General features: G+C 42.3%; 2 protein-coding genes across 11 annotated transcripts in view; both read left to right on the forward strand.

Annotated features, from left to right (window-relative positions):
• gphna (gephyrin a) overlaps positions 1-4,616 on the forward strand; it is a 69,785-nt gene extending 65,169 nt beyond the window's left edge. For all 9 annotated transcript variants that reach the window (XM_072699046.1, XM_023825283.2, XM_023825285.2 and 6 more), the window contains 3 exons: positions 2,312-2,415; positions 2,528-2,624; positions 3,132-4,616. In XM_072699046.1, the coding sequence (XP_072555147.1) occupies positions 2,312-2,415; positions 2,528-2,624; positions 3,132-3,265 (335 nt within the window). In that variant the 3' untranslated portion in view covers positions 3,266-4,616. The remainder of the gene's footprint in view (positions 1-2,311; positions 2,416-2,527; positions 2,625-3,131) is intronic.
• Positions 4,617-5,265: 649 nt separating this feature from the next.
• pals1a (protein associated with LIN7 1, MAGUK p55 family member a) overlaps positions 5,266-19,910 on the forward strand; it is a 36,966-nt gene continuing 22,321 nt past the window's right edge. For both annotated transcript variants that reach the window (XM_023825277.2, XM_023825279.2), the window contains exon 1: positions 5,266-5,448. The gene's annotated coding sequence lies outside the window, so the exon portion shown is untranslated. The remainder of the gene's footprint in view (positions 5,449-19,910) is intronic.

Raw genomic sequence — 19,910 nt, forward strand, 5'->3', positions numbered from 1 at the left:
CTTAGGGCCCCAACAGCAGCATCAGTCTGCCGGCCCTGGGATTCAACCCGGCGACCTTTTGATCCCTGGCCCAGAGTCCTACCCCGCTGAGCCGCACACGCACGTTAACGTGACAATGCAGGCATGACAGCACAAGGGCGTTCGAAACCGAAGGCAGCCAGCCACCAATCAGCTTTAAGAAATCCCTGCTCAGGGGAAAAGACTCTCAGCTAATCTCTTCTCATGCTACCTGTGTCCCCTGGCAAATGAGCACACTTCACAGCACCCGCATTGTCTGCATAGCGTAGCCTCCTTCAGCTGCTGAATCCTGATAGAGAGTCTCAGGCAATTGCTGATGCAGATCACATGCCCAAAGCAGAGGTGAATTCTGAGATCCCCTCATGTGGGAGGAGGGGCTTAAGTGGCCGCGGATGCTGTGTGATTCTCTCCCACCTCCAAGCGGCGCGGACCGGAATGACCCCTCGCTGCAGCTCTCTGCGTTAAAATCGGCACGTCCTCCAGCTCCCGTCTTCCAAAGGAGACGTCAGCTTTCCCGTGTGACAGCTCCACTCCTGCAAGTCATGCCGCCAAAAGCTCAGTGCCACATCGCACGGCGCAGTCATGCCAGCGGGTCACACTCGCTGTCACACATACACACATGCATGTGAAAACACATTCTTAAATTTGGTTAAAGTGCTTTCAAAGCATAATTCCTGTACGTGATTTTTCTTTAAAAAGACACTCGTGCTGTGACTCCATGCTACGCACTGCTAGACTCGCCGTGGTTAATAAAATCTGCTGTATTTGTAGCATCACTCTTGCCGCAGTTTTGTCCTTTTAGGAAAGTGCACTTTTTGGTCCCAAAATCAAACTTCCATTTGACACCTGGCCCGTAACCTGATTCAGCCCTGTTCCTCCATGGGCTGCCTCCCCTGCTGTGGCGACTGCCTCTCAGGGTAATTAGACCTTTACAGAGACAGGAGTGATTCTTCTCTAGCCTGCACCATTATGTGACCATTCCCCAGGCAGCAAGACGGTCAGACGGCCTCCCCTGTGCACACACAAGGGGTTTACATCACTCTCCTTACCATCCATGCCCCCACAGGCAGAGTATGGTAATGCACTGAGCTTGGATAGACTGCCTTCCTTCCAAACATTTCATCTAAGAACAGAAGTTTAGATCAATAAAAATCATCTTGACGATAAAACATTTTCTGGGCCTCCCTGTTCTGTTTTCTGTGAGGTGTTTTTGACAGATGTTCCCTACGGGGGTGCGTGATGTCCCAGGCTGTCTGCCACGCCCACGTCCCGTCATGGTCCTTATCCCCTTCCTCTGACTCTGACAGGAACACTCACTGACATCGTGCCATACGACAGCTGCTTCTACTTCTGTGGAGCATGTCTACCTGTCAAAGAATCTTCTTCATGCCTTGTCTGTAGAGCTGTATGCGGCCTCCCCCATTTTGCCTGTTCAGCACTTTCTTACCCCTCCCTGCGACCACGAGCAGATACAGGGGTGCATGTGTCACACTTCTCCACCCTTTCACCGTGGGATGTGGCCGCAGAAGGCATGACAGTTAATGACACAGAACGTAACCTGAAATCCCAGGAGGGCTGGTAACTAACACTAGGAGTATTATTAAAGCTGAGCTCTTCACCTGAGTCATATCTAGCTCGATGAGCAACTACAAGGATATTAATTATAGTAGTAGTAATAATAAGCAAATATGATGTATAATAGTAATAAGACTGTGTGTTCAGTTTGTACACAGTATCTGCCGTATCCTTCCCTGTTTTAAAGTCTTCCTTCCACATTCACGAGTGTGACATTTCTCATTTTTAGTTTTTCGTGACTTTTCCGTGAACAATTAAACGGGAATATTTTTGGATGATGGGAAAGCCAAAAAAATGTAAACATTGCCAAATATAATTTGGATATATTTATATTATGTAATACTAATATATAAATATCATTATTGTTGTTATTGTTATTGTTGTTATTTAGTATTTGATAGTGTATGTGCATACTACATGTTTAATATTCAAAGTTATTTTTGGTTAAAATGGCTTGGATATGCCCTGTGTTTCATTGTGACTGTGGAATCTCACCTTTCCCACAGTAACTTTTGAACTTTCCTGTGCCATTAATTTAGCATTTTTAATAATAATTATTCACAGATTTTCACATTTTCTGGACTCCTCTGCCCCTAACCCTCATGAACGTGAAGGGGTTAAAAATGAGGCCTTGTTTCGGCCCAAGCCAGCTGCATCCGTACAAACAGTGTTTCTCTCTCTCTTCCTCTCTCTCTCCCTCTTTCTCGTACATTTGCAGGTAACCCTGTGTCTGCTGTTGTGACCTGTAACCTCTTTGTCATTCCTGCCCTAAGGAAGATGCAGGGAATTCTTGACCCCCGACCCACCATCATCAAAGCCAGGGTACGCATGGGATTCAGCAGAGGCAAATTCTCTTTTCCTTTTTAAGAACACGTGGCCATTAGTGAGTCTCTTTGTCTGCTGTCTGTGTGTGTGTGTCCCTTGGGCTTCACAGCTGTCCTGTGATGTGAAGCTGGATCCTAGGCCAGAGTACCACCGCTGCATCCTGACCTGGCACCACCAGGAGCCTCTGCCGTGGGCACAGAGCACAGGTGCACGTGGCCACACTTCCGCTCCAAGGGGAAGGACATAGTGATTAAGGGCTTTAACTAGCGTCATTACCAGGATGCCATTCTGGGGTGGGCAGTTGTGTCTGTTGGGTGGGCACCATTATTTGGATTGTGTCAGAGGTCTTGGGGCACAGGGGAGGGGTGGGGTGTGGTCTCTGGTGGGCAGGGATGCCCCAACTGTAGCCAGGCCCCATGAATTTGCCTAGATCTGAGAGGACGCTGATGCAAAGTGGCTAAATTTTGATGGTTTAGTAGATGTCCAGTTGTAAAGGAAGAACAAGTGCAAACATTAAAGCTTAGAATAAAATAATAACTGCTATTGTAAGCAGACATAATACTAGTTATATGTATGATAAAATATATAAGAAAATATAAAAATCTCTCTGGACTCAATTATGAACACCATTCATCTCAACGCACGACTAAAATTAGGAACCACATGGTGTCTTTCTGACTCTCACCATCACCCCCCCCCCCCCCACCCGATAGGAAACCAGGTGAGCAGTCGGCTGATGAGCATGCGCAGTGCCAACGGGCTCCTGATGTTACCCCCCAAGACAGAGCAATATGTGGAGCTGCACAAAGGCGAGGTCGTGGATGTCATGGTCATCGGCCGACTATGATTGTGCCCTGGGAAGGTGGAGGCACACCCTGAGAGACACGGGGGAGGGAGAGTTTTACGGTGCATGTCCACATATCATTATTCTTCTGTAATATGCAACGGCACAGCTGGTTTTTATTGGTTTCGATGAAATTGATCAAATATAATCGACGTGAATATTAAATTAGTGAAACCATGGGAGGAAAAAAAAAGAATTTAAAAACTTAATTGTATTTCAAACAAAGGAAATATATTAACTTTTAAAGTAAGAAATTATAAGAAGATAAGAGATTTATTCTGTAATATATTATTATAATTATGATTACTATCATCATATTTAGGCAACTTTTTCTCTTTCATTGCAATTGCTTTGTGTGTTCTAGACCTTATATAGCTGTAGCATTTAAAAGATAGCTATGAGAGACTGCCAGGATAAAAGCTTATTTTCTCACCGTCAAAAATGAAAAGGAGGATATGACAAAGGCCAAATCTATGGTGCTCTGGCAGAGGAGAGCCTGTCTCGCTCCTCGTAGCTCTGCTTAGGTGACTTCGCTATATCCCCCTTATTAGTATGCTTCATAACTGCTTCACAGAGCGCTTTGCTTGTCGTTTATCTTGTGAGTCGTGTTTATGTGCACAGTGCCAAAAGTGTGGGCAGGGGGTGAGGTCACCAGCTCGAACCCACACACAGGCCGGACTAAACCTGGAAGCTTCCGTACCGCCACCGAAGTTGGTGTGTCCCCGCCTCTTAGGGGCAAGGCAACTGGAAAGCGACCTTTTATTTAACTTTAGAAGGAAGAAACGGCATCTTTACATGCTGCCAGCCTTTTTAACCAACTACAAAAAAAATGTACAGGGAAAACATGAAAAAGAATGATATTGTACAGACATAAGTGACCAGCACTCCTGAACAATTACTAAGCAATGAGGAGATATTGAACAACTGTACTATACATTTTCTGTAATGATATTAAAAGTGATTAAATTATATTCAATTCTTGATGATTATGTAAAATATTCCTTGCTGGTTTTCTTTTTTAAATGAATATAAATAAACGTGAAATAAAGTTTTTTTTTTTCTTGAACAAACAGTCTTAGTTTCTTTCTGCATATCATGGCAGTGGCAAAGATGCTGTATTTATGATCTGAATTTACTCAGACAACTGTTGAAAGTTTATCTGCAATTCTATTTTTTTTTTTACTTTAAATTTCACTGAGATTCAGGGGACATTTATATTTAGATGTAGAAAACAAAAATGACCACATCATTTATATAATTTATGCAATTTATTTGCAAAGACTATAAATTTTGTGCATGTTATTTGTCCATTTCAAAATCAGCTGGTCACCAATAAAATATTGTCATAAACATTTCCATGTTCAGGTTTCCTTATTAGAGGATTATTCTTATTATTGTCAAGTATTTTGCATTTACATAGAATTTGACATTAACATCCATCCATCCATCCATTATCTATACTGCTTCGCGGGGAAGCTGGATGACGTTGACGTAAACTTTAAAAATCATATAGAAATGCACTTCTCTCACAGAGAATAGACTTTTAGCTTGTTACACTACTCTCATCATTGCGGTCTTCCAAAGGATTTTAGGGAGTTATAACAAATGGATAAGGTGCTTATAACTATGCTTATATAAATAATTATATTATATTTGAATGTATCCTTGTAATTCACACTAGACTAGAGGGTGGTTTTCATAATAATTTGGAAATCTTTTTCATTTTTATTTCATGTTTTTGTCAATTTATTATAGTCGTGTGTTTCGTTAACTGAATTATCATTAAAATGTTAATCCGACAGTTTGGTCAGGTTACACGCTAGAAGCTTGCACTTAACATATCAATATACCGTATACACGATACCCTCTTTAGGACAAAGGCACTTCAAATGCACGGATGTAAAGAGAGCTCTCATTGGACAACCAGATTAGGTATATCAATCTCTGTATTGTAAAGTTGCCCAATGAACAGTAGTGTCTCATGATGTAGGGAGGCGCTATGGAGTCGGCCTGTAGAAAACTGGACTGTGGACTATCCTCTTTACTCCAGTCGGAGCGCTCGAGCAGAAGTGGGAATGTGCTGTTACCAACTTATATAGGTTTATTTTATATTTTCTCTGGAAAAGGCAGCTGGGGGAGAAGTGTTCCCCGTGACGTGCTTTTACTTGGAGCGGCATCTTGCGCCGGTGAGTAGTTTCCCCCGCTCTTTGTGGCTGCCCGGTCGCTGCCGTCCTTCTCGGCGGCTGTATTGTTGCAACAGGTTTTGCGCTCGGAGGAACTTGGACGCGCCGCCGGTCGGCAGGCCCTGGGCTCCCGGTCCCGCTGCGGCTCCGCACCGGCCCGGTTACGGTCAAAACGATGGAAGTGGAAGGTCGCTAAACGCTGCTCAAAGGTTCTGCTGCCTTGTGCGAGTGAATCGGTTAGAGGATAAAGTAAATATTCCCGGTATAACAACAGAGGAACTGCTGCTGTTTCTGCTGAATTCCCTTCGTTTTAAAGAGCCGTGTGAAAGGCGCCCTGGAAATAGCATAAATGGCGTGTTATTTTTAAGCTACACACTCTTTTAAAATAAAAAGTAAAGCAGAGGTGCTTCACATGTAGTAATGTGCCAAATGTTAGTAGTTAACCAAACAGCTAGTTGGTCACATACTAACTTTACAAAGCCTGCAGTATTAGTATAAACTTAGGTGTCCATTAATTTGCGGCTTGTTAAGCGTAATATATAATTATGGATTTTTTTGGTAGGGTGTACACTTAATTACTACTACTATTAAAGTGTATTTTCCTTAATATAGTAGTGTGTACGTGTTTGCTGCTGGCTAATGTTCAGATGTTCTTATAATGTTATATGCGTATGTCAGCATAGGGACTTGAAGTCTTCAGATCGCGTCCGGCTGTCTGACAGCAAACTTAAGGTTTCTCAAGCTGTCACATTTCGGTCCTGTTAAAGTGTCACTATGTGTGAAATGGTGTTCCGGTATTACTTTTTTATGCATTATTTAGACAGTTTGCATTTATCAATGTTTTATAATGTGAAGCTGCGATCGGAGTGTTTGACCCAGACTTCTGCGTAGCCGGGCGGTTTTCACCGAACTTAACGCGGCTGACTTGCTGCTTGCCCGTAGCAGCTTTTATAAGTCGCCGCATTCTCTCTTTTGTTCAGAAACAAAGAATGAAATCCTTGGGTTGGGCTACTGTGTATATTAAAAATTCCGTGTTTTATGGCTCTCGTGTACCAGGGTTGTAATATTTGAGAGAATCTGTCCTCTGTGTCACAATAGGGTTGCGTGAATGCCCCACCTGTCCCCGGACTGAGCAGCAGTGCGTACGCCCCCCATCCTGTACCTCAAATCGGACTCCCTTTGCCTCACATATCGGCGCCCTTTCATATAGGCCTATCTGTGGGGAAGAAGATGGATTTCCACAGAACATATTTTCCCATAACACTGACATAGTATTAATTCGTGTAGGTGCTCGATACAGGTAGTTGTAAGGGTATCATTTGAGAAGGCTGGCTTTGCCAGTGATGCATTGGGTTTTTCTCGCACTTGATGGATTAATCCCTCAAGTGTCTTTGTTCTTGTCGTAAGTTTGAGCCTGCCACGTTATATATATAGCGTAGGGTTGGAAAGAATCCCGGCTTAGTGTGCCTTCTGGCGGTGCTTACATGTTCTGTCCCTACCATGCCACTAATAAGCACATTTTACTCTTAAATTCATTTTAAATTTGGATGCTGATGTACGAATTGTAATACTTGGGTATTGTGTTAGATGAAGCAATTATAAAATATAGTGTAGGTTAGAACTGTTACACACTGGCGTCTGTGTCGCTATCTTTGTATCTGCTGCTGCACACTCTGGCTTAGTTGGGTCATGTCTTGGGCATTCTGTGTGGATCTTCTTTTATATAGCCTTATTAGTCGGATTAGGGTACATGAACGCTGATCTGAAAGCTTCCAGGAAGACATTTATTTATTTATTTATTCTTTTAAATTGATTGCTGTGAGTGAATCAGATGATCTGGCTGAGTCAATTTAAAAATATATGAAAAGCTATGTGAAAAGTTTCTAAATCCTAAATGGCACTTGGTTTAATGTCACATGTCAAACTCGCATGGTCACTGTGCAGGGCAGCCTCTGGGAACTACCTGTTTTCCGCAGTGTCAATGAGCACTCCTGTCAGGAATGCATTTTGGAGTTTTTCCTGCCTACCTCATTTGCAGAAATCCCCTGTGCTATCTGCTGTTAACACGTGTACGGCGTCTTTCAAAAGGCCTTCTCATTCTTGGTTCTTGGTTTAACTGTCTTGTGCCGCTGCGGGGGGCGGCAGCTCTGCAGAGAGTGCGAGGTGAGGACAGAGTCCTGTGGCATGTCTGCACTGATGGGCACTGTGTCCTGTCGAACCAGAGAGCACAGGGGTAGCTGTCAGAGCCAGCGGGCTGCACAGAGAAGAGCCACTGTGCTCCAAGCTGTCAAAACTTCAGCTTGTGTATAAAAACTGAAACAATAACAAATTCTGGCTATTGTAATGATCAGATTTTTGTGTTTTGTCATATATAATATCATGGTCTGTTTGCCAGTCTTGTTCATTTTGATGCCAAGCACCATTTGCTGTGGTGTTAAACAGAAAATCAGTTAATACACAGAGTTCTGCTACAGTACCAGAAATATGGCCTGGCTTCTGAATCTGCAGATTGCCAAAATGCTCTGCCATGTTCAACAGCCTAACATGTAGGCCTGTGTAATCAGGCATGCTCCTAGTGTTCTAGGTGGCATCTGTATTTTTGCAGGATAAACATTTTCCTATGTGAATTTATTTTTCCCACTTTCAACTTTTTTCCTGTCATTAATGTGATGATGCTGAATTGTAATTTTATTGTTGTTACAGTTAATAGGGGAATGTGCCAATACATATTTCAATTAAAATGCACATGGTTCTGCTACATCATCTAACATTCAAATATATGTAAGTAAATCCATTGGATTTCTGTATAACCATGATTAAGGGAATATAGTTTATCTCTCTTCAGAGGTATGAACTGTTGTAGCTGTAGGCAGGAGATTTAAATAACATATAAGCAATGCTACATATGTAACAGTTGAAGCATTGATTCCGATTCAGTGTTTCCTGTCTTTGTTTTGTTAGCCTTCACCTGTAAGAAGCAGGCAATAAGTATTCCTGCAGATATTAATCATTACTGTTAATATATAAATAAACTCCCAATATCTTCTGTTACATCATTGTACCACAGCTATGATTTCAGTTTTTGTTTTCAATCGGTAAATATATTCATTATGCATTATTTTTAAGTATTTTAATTTTAGGAATTTACAAAATGAGTATCTTTTTCGAAGGATATTCAAAACCAAATAGTGAATTCATAATCGGCAAAAACATCTTTTGCAAAAACGATGACAATGGTAAGCTGGTGAAAGGTTTTTTGTTTTTTTTTTCCTTTTTCACATTTAATAATGAATGCTACGCGTTAACTTGCTCAGGTCATCGTTTGCAAACAGGTCATCAGTGATGCAGATGGGCTAATCCTAGCCAGAGACTCTGGGTCACATCAAGACGCAGAGGTCACAGACATTGGGCCATCGTACACAAGCATAGGCTCAAAGGGGGAAATAAAGTAAAACAACCTTCCTGCTTCACATTTGTAATGCATTATGACGGGAATGGGTGCGGACCCCATATGTAAAGAGATTCTCACAGAAGTGGAGACCTGGCAGTTAATCATTCAATTCATAGAAGTTTCAGCCCTGTGGAATTCATGCGTTAATTATCAGGATGGAGCAGGATGATTTACTTCTGGCTTTATAAGTATGATTGTGAAAGACAGAAGGGGATGGATGTTTCAGGGAAGGGTTATGGTGAAGCGACAACCCCATCCGCATACCTCTGACTAATTTTTAAGGGTGTAATGTAAGTTTACTTGGAGTGTGTAGAGAGTGGAAGAACCGGCCTCGTTTTGTAGCTGTATTCGAGGCCTGTATCACAAAGCGAGAATTGTTTGTTGGCTAAATAAATTGTTGGATTTAAGGTACCCCAGTTAAAATGGATTTTATCTTCCTTCACTTGCATTTAGCCCAGACGACCATAAATCTGATAACTTAAAATCCAGCTTTGTGATGCAGACCCTTGCTCATGAAATTTAGAGAGTAAACTATTTCTTTGTTTTGCTTTGTTTTGTTTGTTTACCTGTCCCACCAAGAGGCTGATCAACTCTTCCCAGTTTCCTCCCCCAGTAATTTATTTGCTGTAGCAAAGGAGCCCGTTTTTTTCCCCCCCACAATGACCGGATTCATTATGACTTGTTGGCAAATAGAATTTTTTTTAAAAAAAAACCTTTGTTGTTGTTGCTGTTGTTCCTTTAAGGTGGGTGGAAGAGATCAAGTAAATGTATGGAACCGAGAACTTTTCAGAGGTATCCATTTGTCCTTGGGACTGACGTCCTGCTGAGAGCTTATCAAAGTTTAACACCTAGAGCGGCTGACCAGTTCACCTGAATGCAAATGGGATTTATCTCGAAGATAAACATGGAGGTTAGAGTGGAAGCTGAACACAAAGAAGAACACAAGGGAGTTTAGTACATGAAATGGCCTTTTATGTATTTGTCTTTACTTGTACATATAATGTGGAGACTGTCACCAATAAAGCTTACTAGGGGGGTCCGGGGACAATTTCTGAATGGTGACAGTTGTTTGAAGGGGTACAGTAATCTTAGTGACCATAACTTGAATTCCCCCAAATATCGCTTTTGTTTAGCAAACTAGTTCAACTTTAAAAGAGGAGAAATGTCTTCTATCTCTGTCTCTCTCTCACACACATCTCAATATTTTATACAAATGAAAATTATTAAAATTGAACTGTTGTCTGTGGTCTCCCCTGCTCCTGCTATTGGGGTTACGTGTCATTATGCGTTCCTCTGAAAATGCAGCTCTCCTAGCTGGGCTGTGCAGAATCTTGCAAAGGTTTAGGTGCAAACGTTAGATTTTATTTCTTCGCATCAAAAGCAGTCGACATGTTGGTGAATTAACTCCCCCCCCCCTCCCATTTACTCACACAGTATCACCTTCCATGAAGTTCAGTGAATCGGGGGAGTTAATTGTTAATTTTCTCAGCTGCCCTGCGTACTTAAGTTGAGGAGTAGATGCCTTGGAAAGCTGTAAGGTTAATGTCACAACTTCTGTCTGTGCTGTGCTGTGATATAAGGCGACAGCATTGCCCTGATTGTCGTGAAATCTGACTTGGGGTCAGCAGTGGTCGCTGGTAAGGAGGCTGCATGTCTGACTTTTCACCTGGTTGAACTGTGTTCACTGACTGTACAGCCAGTGCAAAATGGGTGTAACAGTACAGCTTCTGCTTCAGATCTAACAGGCCTAACATCTAAAAGACATCAAAGATGCTTAGAGGAACTTAGCCTACTTTGAGGGAAAAGGAATTTTGCTCTGAAGATTAAAGACTTTGTGGCTTTTCTGACTTTTTTCCTATTTAACTCCAAAAGTGGCAGGTGAAGTTGGGGGACGTTTGTGTCCCCCTTCAAAGATACTGCCTAACTTTGCTGGCTGCTGGCCACTCAGGGTCAAGGTGTGTAGTTCAGTACATCGGAGTGATGACTGCAAAAAGAATAGAGAAGCTCATCTTAGAAATTCTATTCTAGACTGTCTGGCTTGGCACTCTGCCCCCTCCCCACCCAGTTTTTTTCCCTTCTCCCTCTGTTTCTTTCTGTGTTGGTGCAATGGCCTCCCATGGTCAGTGTTGTTAGTTCCTTATCTGTGCTTGTTTTTCCCAGACTGATAATGGTTCTCTCTTCCTTTTCTCCCCCTCACTCTTTCCCTCTGTCTTTTTTTTCTTTTTTCCTCTCTTTGTTTCCTTTTCTTTCTTTCACTTTCCTTCCATGTCACGCTCCTGCTCTCTTTCATGCTGCCCTCTCTGCCGTTGCTGGTACGAGCATCTCCGCTTACATGCAAACGTGGAATTTTCGGCCTGACGGTTTGCAGTGTTGGAATGTTAAGTCAGCACTACGGAGCTGATTGGAAGTGATAAAAAAATCACAACCTGTTTCTCTTCCACGGTGACATATTCCCCTCCCTCACTACTGCATTTTAAAGCACTGCAAGGCTTTTTTTTCCCCAGTGTTTTGTTGTGTTATCAAACGTTTTGTTTTAGTAGCTGGGAAATCACCACAGACTAAAATATGAAATTTAACCATAAAGATATGGGGATACATCGTATTGTTTTATTTTTCTAGCATTGAGGTCATATTAAGATGGACATCTGTGGTATTTATTAGCAGAGACTATGGGAAATGACCACAATAATTAACTTATGTGAAATTGTAACACTTGAATAACTTGTCATATCAAACTGCCTTAGACCACATAATGTCCATACAGCAAACATACCTAAACCTGTTTCATGATGCTGCTCCCACTGATAAATTCTACATGAATATAAATGACAGACACTGTCACTAAAGCCTGAATGGTCATTACAGCCAGTTTAAATTCTGGGCATTTCATCAGCAAGAAGAGCTCATAATAAATTCATTGAGCTCTGTAAATACTACGGAGTCAGTCAAAAGTCTGGAACCACCCACATATTTTTAAGATTCCTTAATGCTGGACTAACCTAACCCATGTCATTTTGAATTAGACCAATGACTGCTGGGTGAGGTATGTGTGCACACCCCTGTGGGGACTATGTTGAAGGTGACCATCTTAAATTCAACTCAGTAGTAGGCTTATGTGACCACTCTTAACATTTTTTAAATTTCAAGACGCTACGTAGTGAGGTCAGATTTTTGATATCTTTATTGGTTGTGAAGGTTGAACTGTTACAGTGTGGACATTGCTCGTGGGAGTTTTACTTACCTTTACTTACTGAGTGATACCCCATCAGATTGTAGAGGAGGCTGGACCAACCAGTCAGATGTCTTAGTCCCACCTCCTTTAGTTGCTTAAAGCCACCTCCTCTACAACCTCATTGATTCAGAGAGAGAGCCAATCATTTTTCATTCTGCCCTTTAGAACATTTCTCTGTAAAACTCCCATGAGCACAGACATTAAGCAACTGTGCTGAATGCAATGCCATCCATAAACCCAAGACCATTCTGTAGAATGTGTTCAGAGTGCTGTCCATTTTGGGCAAGGTACAGCCGCAGAACATTGGTCCAGATCGGTCACAATCCTCAGCGACGTGTATTAAGTTTCAAAGTTTTTATCACGTCATCTGACAAAGTACCATGATACAGAAAGATGAATCACGAAGCTCATGGTCCACAGTGTACACACAGTGTAAATGACATGCTCACGCAGTTAGGACAGTGCAATATACAGACAGTATACATGGTAGTTAAATGTACTGGCGTAAATACACAGGCACATTTAAATTCAGTTTAACAGGTCTAACACTCAGTTTAGGGGAAGGGAAAGCCGTCTGACTGAGACGTCCAATCCAACATGTTCAGGGGCATGTGAATGGGTGGACAATAGATCAAACAATGGCACAATACAGGACAAAACACAAGTGCAGCAAAAGACAAGACAATGTAAGACAAAAGAGAGTGCAATATAAGAAGTGGCCATCCATAAATAGGCGGTGCATCGTGTGGTTCCTACCTTCAAATGACCCACATTCTGGCTCTTTGTATTGGTTACATCAATCCAGAATTAGGTGAATTTGGTGGTTTCAGACTTGACTCTAGATATGCACCGATCCACCGTTTTCAGTTCCGATACCAGTACCTAGGTTTTGGGTATAGGTTGATCCCAAGTACTGATCCGATATCAGTGTTTGATTTAATGAGCTGTAAATCTGGGAGGAGATGGATTATTCTGTTAAATTTACAGAATCACCAGGATTAAATACTTGACGAAAATACTGTTTTCCTAACTTTGAGACAATGTAACATATACACACACATGTATATACTGGATTATTATTAACAAATAGTCAGCTAATGGTAACTTTTAATCATTAATCCGTATTCGTATAATTTAACACCGTGTGTGGGCTCCTGCGCGCTAGTAAACATTACATACCTGGGGCAACGACAGATAAACTACGAGCTAGGCAGCCGAAACCTGGGCATTCCTCCATATGCATGTGATGGACTTTCGCTAGATGTTTCGACAGATTGCTGGTGTCGCCGCCCTTACATGCAAAACACTTGTTACTTTTCCATTGTCAGCACACACACGGCTGCGGGAGAGATCCTCCTTCTGGATTGAGAATAGCGAAAATGCAGCCAGACACGTACACTTGTATATCACAAAGTGTAGCTCCCAAATCATCCATTTGCTTTTTCATATTACTCGCGTGTAATTGCGTGCGCTTTGTTCAGTGGGATTTTCCACTCCGCAGTATACTTCCACCTCTCAAAACTTATTTATTTATTCACAAAGATCGCTGTACTAATAGTTGTTGTTTCAAGCATAAAATCGTCACCCACATATCTGATATTCTCCTCCTTCTGCAAAGGGTATGCACATGTAATGTGAAAATACGCTATATAAAATAAAATGGTCACAGCAAGCCTAAGTCACCGCGCTCGCGCCCAGACTGCGCGGCGGCGCCGGCGCTCGGCGTGGATGCTGTTCATAGTGGCAAAGAGCTGTCCTGCGGTTGTTTGCACAAATCGATTTAAGAAGAAATGGGATCTTTTTACGGACTGCAGAAAGCCGAATAAGTATCGGACGTGGATCGCTCACGTACGGCCGATGCCCGATCTGTCATAGGTATAGATAGGCATTCGCCATGTAGATTTAAGAAAGATTTCGTTTTTTAAAGAATTAAAAATGGGCATTTTAAAGTATTGATGCTTAGGTTTTGGTAAGAATAAAAATGCGCGTAAATATGGTCAAAATGCAGAGATTTTAATGGACTTGTACTGAGTAAGATATTAGAAGATACTACTATGTGAATTATGTAAAAGTGGTGTTTTTGAGTGCTGTCAGTGCATGGGTCAGTCCATTGTCAACTTTGCAGGGGGGTGCTTATGTTGTACTGTTTGGGTGCACAGGCATAATCCTGATTAGCAAGTTGACTCTTGTCTATATTACAGGTTTGTCCTGTAGGGGTGTGTTTTCATACGCCTAAGGACAGCCAGACTGGTCCCACCATGATTATGTATCAGCATTGCACAATTTGTGTGTATTGGCTTATTACCTGTGAATGAGCATGGTAACAGGCTTATAAACTTGACACAAAAAACCCCTCAGCCTGGACTTTGCTGCTGTTTTGGTATACTTCAGTGGCTGTGATCAGACATTACACAGAAGGAGGAATGCACCTGTTGCTCTTTGAGAAGTAAGGCCCTTTCTTCCTGTTTTAAACAGAATTTGCATAGTGAATGTCGTGGAAAGGCCCATGCAGATCAGCCTTTACCACTGACTAGAAGAGAAGCCCAGCTTCAGCACTCTCTTCTAACACCAGACGTGGGGTATGCATTCATACATTTCTGCTAGTTACTTGTGCAGCATGGTGTCCTGTTTGGTCATGGTATAGCCTCATACACCGATGGTTGTGGATTCAGTTCCTAGGTCTTTGTGTGTGTGGGGTTTGCATCTTCGTCCCTTCTCCTGGGGCCTGTATCACGTGACCCGATTTCTCGCTTAGCAGGATAGCTTGTTGGATTTAAGGTGCCCCAGTTTTAACTGACTATCTTCGTTGACTTACATTTAGCCCAGACTACCTTAAATCTGAAATGTTACCTGACTAAACAAAAAAATCCAGCTTTATGATACATAAGAACATAAGAACATAAGAACATAAGAACTATACAAACGAGAGGAGGCCATTCGGCCCATCGAGCTCGCTTGGGGAGAACTTAACTAATAGCTCAGAGTTGTTAAAATCTTATCTAGCTCTGATTTAAAGGAACCCAAGGATTCAGCTTGCACTACGTTATCAGGAAGACTATTCCATACTCTGACTACACGCTGTGTAAAGAAGTGCTTCCTTAAATCCAGTTTGAAATGTTCTCCCGCTAATTTCCACCTATGGCCACGAGTTCTTGTATTTGAACTAATGCTGAAGTAACTATTCGGTTGAACAGCATCCAAACCTGTTAGAATCTTATAGACCTGGATCATGTCCCCCCTCAGTCTCCTTTGCTTGAGGCTGAACAGATTTAGCTCAAATAACCTTTCCTCGTATGACATTCCTCTAAGACCAGGAATCATTCTTGTGGCCCTACGCTGCACCTTTTCTAAGGCCGCTATGTCCTTTTTAAGATATGGTGACCAAACCTGTACACAATATTCTAGGTGAGGTCTCACCAAGGAATTGTATAATCTTAGCATTACCTCCCTTGACTTAAACTCCACACACCTGGAGATGTACCCCAACATCCTATTGGCCTTTTTTATTGCTTCCCCACACTGGCGAGAATGAGACATGGAAGCATCAACATACACACCAAGGTCTTTCTCATAATCAGCTACCTTTATTTCAGTAGGTCCCATAAAATACCTGTACTTTATATTTCTGCTCCCTACATGGAGTACCTTACATTTGTCTATGTTAAATTTCATCTGCCAGGTGTCAGCCCAGTCACTAATTAAATTAAGATCCCGCTGTAGCTGCTGAGCCGCTAGTTCAGTATCTGCTACACCACCCACCTTGGTGTCATCTGCAAATTTCACCAGTTTACTGTATATATTGGTGTCTATATCATTTATGTAAATTAGGAACAAAAGTGGTCCTAAAATTGAACCCTGCGGTACCCCACTATGAACGCAGGCCCACTGTGACATCGAGCCTCTTATAACTACTCGCTGCTTCCTATCCGTTAACCAGTTATCAATCCAAGTCGCTACAGTTCCTAAAATACCTGTCGCTTTGAGTTTAAGTGAGAGCCTCTTGTGGGGAACAACATCAAAAGCCTTTTGGAAATCTAAATAGATGACATCATAGGCCTTCTTATCATCAACTTCCTGAGTAGCTTCCTCAAAAAACTCCAACAGATTTGTTAAACAGGATCTACCTCTCCTAAATCCATGCTGGCTATCCCTCAAAATGTTATTTGAGTCCAGGTAATCTACCATTTTCTCTTTGATTATAGCCTCCATAACTTTACCAGTTATACAAGTTAGACTGATTGGCCTATAGTTTGACAAATTACTTCTATCCCCTTTTTTGAAAATGGGCGTTATGTTGGCATGCTTCCAATCAGAAGGTACCACACCTTCAGATAAGGATTTTTGAAACAGTAATGTTAAGGGTCGGCAAATAATATCCCTCATCTCTTTTAACACTATAGGTAAGATGCCATCAGGGCCCTGTGATTTATTTATTTTGAGCTTAGCTAGGCTTTGCAAAACATCAGCTTCAGTTATATATATATTAGTTATAGACGATGTTGAATTAGTAATAAGAACTGGTAAGTTACTAGTGTCCTCGACAGTGAATACCCGTGCAAAACTATCATTGAACTCATTTACTATGTCAATGTCGTTTTCAATTATAAGACCCTTACTATCCTGCAGATTAGTAATTTCAGCTTTTAGAGCTCTTTTAGAGTTAAAATACTGGAAGAAACTTTTAACGTCATCCTTAGCCTCCAATGCGATCTTCCTTTCGACATTCCTTTTAGCTCGTCTAATGTCATTTTTTAATTCAGCCTGTAGATTTAGATACTCTTGCTTTATTATGTCATCATCAGTTATTTTCCATCTCTGGAACAAAGCCCTTTTCCTCCTTACTTTATACTTTATGTCCCTATTAAACCACCTAGGTTGCAATTTCCTAGATTTATTCTTGCTAGAAACAGGTATGAAGTCCTCTTGTACTTGCAATAATGTGCTTTTAAAAAATTCCCATGCCTCTTCAACAGTTTTGTTATTTAACTCCATCCAGTTCACGGTTTCTAGTTTTAATCTCATACAATTGAAGTTAGCCTTCCTAACATTATATATTTTTGATTTGGACTTTGCTCTTCGGGCACTAAACTTAACCTCAAATTTAACCATGTTATGATCGCTACTGTCAAGTGGTTCTAAAACATCTAATTTACCAATCCTGTCCTGGTTATTAGACAAAACAAGATCAAGAATGGCATCTCCCCTGGTAGGGGTGTTAACAAACTGAGTAAAAAAACAATCCTGTACTAATTCCACCATCTCAAGTTCATTTTCAGAAGAGCCAGCAACAATGTCCCACTGTATCCCCGGTAGATTAAAATCACCCATAACTACCACATCATTTTTATTGCTCATAATCCTAATATCACTGTATAACAATCTGCTTTCCTCAGCAGCTACATTGGGTGCTCTGTAACAAACACCGACAATTAGGCTATTTGAGTTTGTAGCATCTAATTTTACCCATATAGCTTCCGTACTTTTACTTATATCAGTAAGCTCCCTTGCCTGCAAGATTTCCTTTACATATACTGCAACACCACCTCCCTTCTTACCTATACGGTCTTTACGGAACAATGTGTAACCATCCATATTATATTCTTGTCCATCCTTATCACTCAACCACGTTTCAGTTATTGCTATAATATCATAAGAGTCCAATGAGATAAGAGCCTCTAAATCATGAATTTTATTCCTAATACTCCTGGCGTTTAAATACAGACAACAAAGGGTAGGCTTATTACAGTGCCTACTTATAATATGATTTTTTTGGGCTTTCCGTTTCCCCCCAGTTACATACTTAACTAACCTCCCTGCCCCCCCAGTCCCTAGTTTAAACATTCCTCAACTACTCTACAAATACGCCTTCCCAGTACACTGGTTCCCCTCCGGTTCAGATGCAACCCATCCGGCTTGAACAGGTCCCACCTGTTCCAGAAGGTCCTCCAGTGCCCCATAAACCTAAACCCCTCTTTCCTACACCATCCTTTTAGCCACGCATTTAATCTCCTTATCTCAGCTAACTTAGCCTCACTTGCGCGTGGCACGGGGAGTATTTCGGAAAATACCACCATGGACGTTCTGCTTCTAAGCTTATTGGCGACTTCTATAAATTTATCCTGCAGAACAGCCCTTCTACCCTTGCCTATGTCGTTGGTGCCAACATGCACCACGACAACTGGATCCACCCCAGCTGGGGCCAAAAGCTTGTCCACACGATCTGGAAGGTCTCCTACCTGGGCACCAGGCAGGCAAGACACCGTACGGGACCCTCTATCACGCGTGCACACATAACTGTCTACTCCCCTAATAATTGAATCCCCCACTACCACAACCTCCCTCTTTCTGGGGGGAGGGGGCTCCTCAGTGCCCAAGGGCCCACCTGCTTCCCCAGTCCCTTCCGGCTCTAAAGCTGGAAGCACCTGAAACCTGTTAGACACAGACACCTCAGGTGATGCCGCCTCTGTAACGTGTGTACGCCTTTTCCTGCGTCTACGACCTACGGTCACCCAGCTCTCTCGACCTCTCTGCTCTTCATTCTCCCTCCCCCCCGTTAGTGGCGTACACACCGTCTCCCTAAACGGCGTATCAACTAGCTCATCTAACTCACTGTTGCATTGGATGCGAGCCAGTTGCTCCTCAAGGTCGCGAACCTTGACCATGAGTGAGTCCACTAGCTTACATCGCTCGCAGATGAAGTCCGACTGGACACTAACGTCCAGAAGGGCAAACATCTTGCAAACGCAACACTGAGCTGGCCCCATAATTAACTAACTCACTATGACCCCGTACTCCCAGCCCAGTAAATTTATATAGTGTATTTAACTATAAAGATTAATTTGCGTAACAATAAATGCAGTAACGTGCGGAGTACACTAAAATAAGTTATTACTTGTGTTAAAACGGAACTTAATTATTATTTTATTAAAAATTTTAAACCTGATAAACTTACTACTACTTACCAGAAGAACTTCTGCCTGAACCAAGTATGAACTAAAAACAAGGCGAAATCGAAGTTGCTCTTGGGAGGTCGAAAAACCACAAAAACCCCCTCACAGCAGGCTACTGCCGGAGCGGGAAAAAAGTGGAAAATGTCCTCCCGGCCCCGACTGGCGACCGAGCAAAGCTCAGGAGCAACTGTCCTTTTCCGACGCTTGGTAGCGATACCGACGTTAGATGTTGTTAGTTATAATCGCCCCGCGGGTTACAGGCCCCTGGTCTCCTTCTGACGTCCAAAAACAGTTACTGTAGGTGAATTGGTGTCACTAATTTGCCCCTAGTCTTTGTGTGTGTGTGTGTGTGTGTGTGTGTGTGGTTGTGTGTGTATGCGCTCTGATTGACAGGCATCCCAAGCAGGGTGACCATACCTAGTCCATTGTTGCTTGGAATGGGCTACAGCAATGTTTTCCAATCCAGGCCTCGGGGAACCCTGGTCAGTCCATGTTTTTGCTTCCTCTCCGCTCCCTGTGCACCTGTACCAGATATTCTGTGCTCCTGATTGGTTGGGAGGGAGCAAAAATGTGGACCCTGAGGGGTTCCCTGAGGACTGGGTTGGGAAATACTGGGCTACAGGCTCACTGTGACCCTGTCCTGAGTAAAAAAAAATATTGCAGTGTTTCCCAATCCAGTCCTCAGGGAGCCACAGTCCACGTTTTTGCTCCCTCTCAACTCCCAGTAGGGTGTGGACTGTCTGTGTGTGAACCTAAATTCAGTGGGGTTTTTTTAGCTTCGCTTCAAAAAGTTCACAAGTCTAACCACAGTAACTTGCATATTATTTATGGA

The sequence above is a fragment of the Paramormyrops kingsleyae genome, chromosome 14, assembly GCF_048594095.1.
Source record: "Paramormyrops kingsleyae isolate MSU_618 chromosome 14, PKINGS_0.4, whole genome shotgun sequence".
In the NCBI taxonomy this organism is placed as follows: Eukaryota; Metazoa; Chordata; class Actinopteri; order Osteoglossiformes; family Mormyridae; genus Paramormyrops; species Paramormyrops kingsleyae.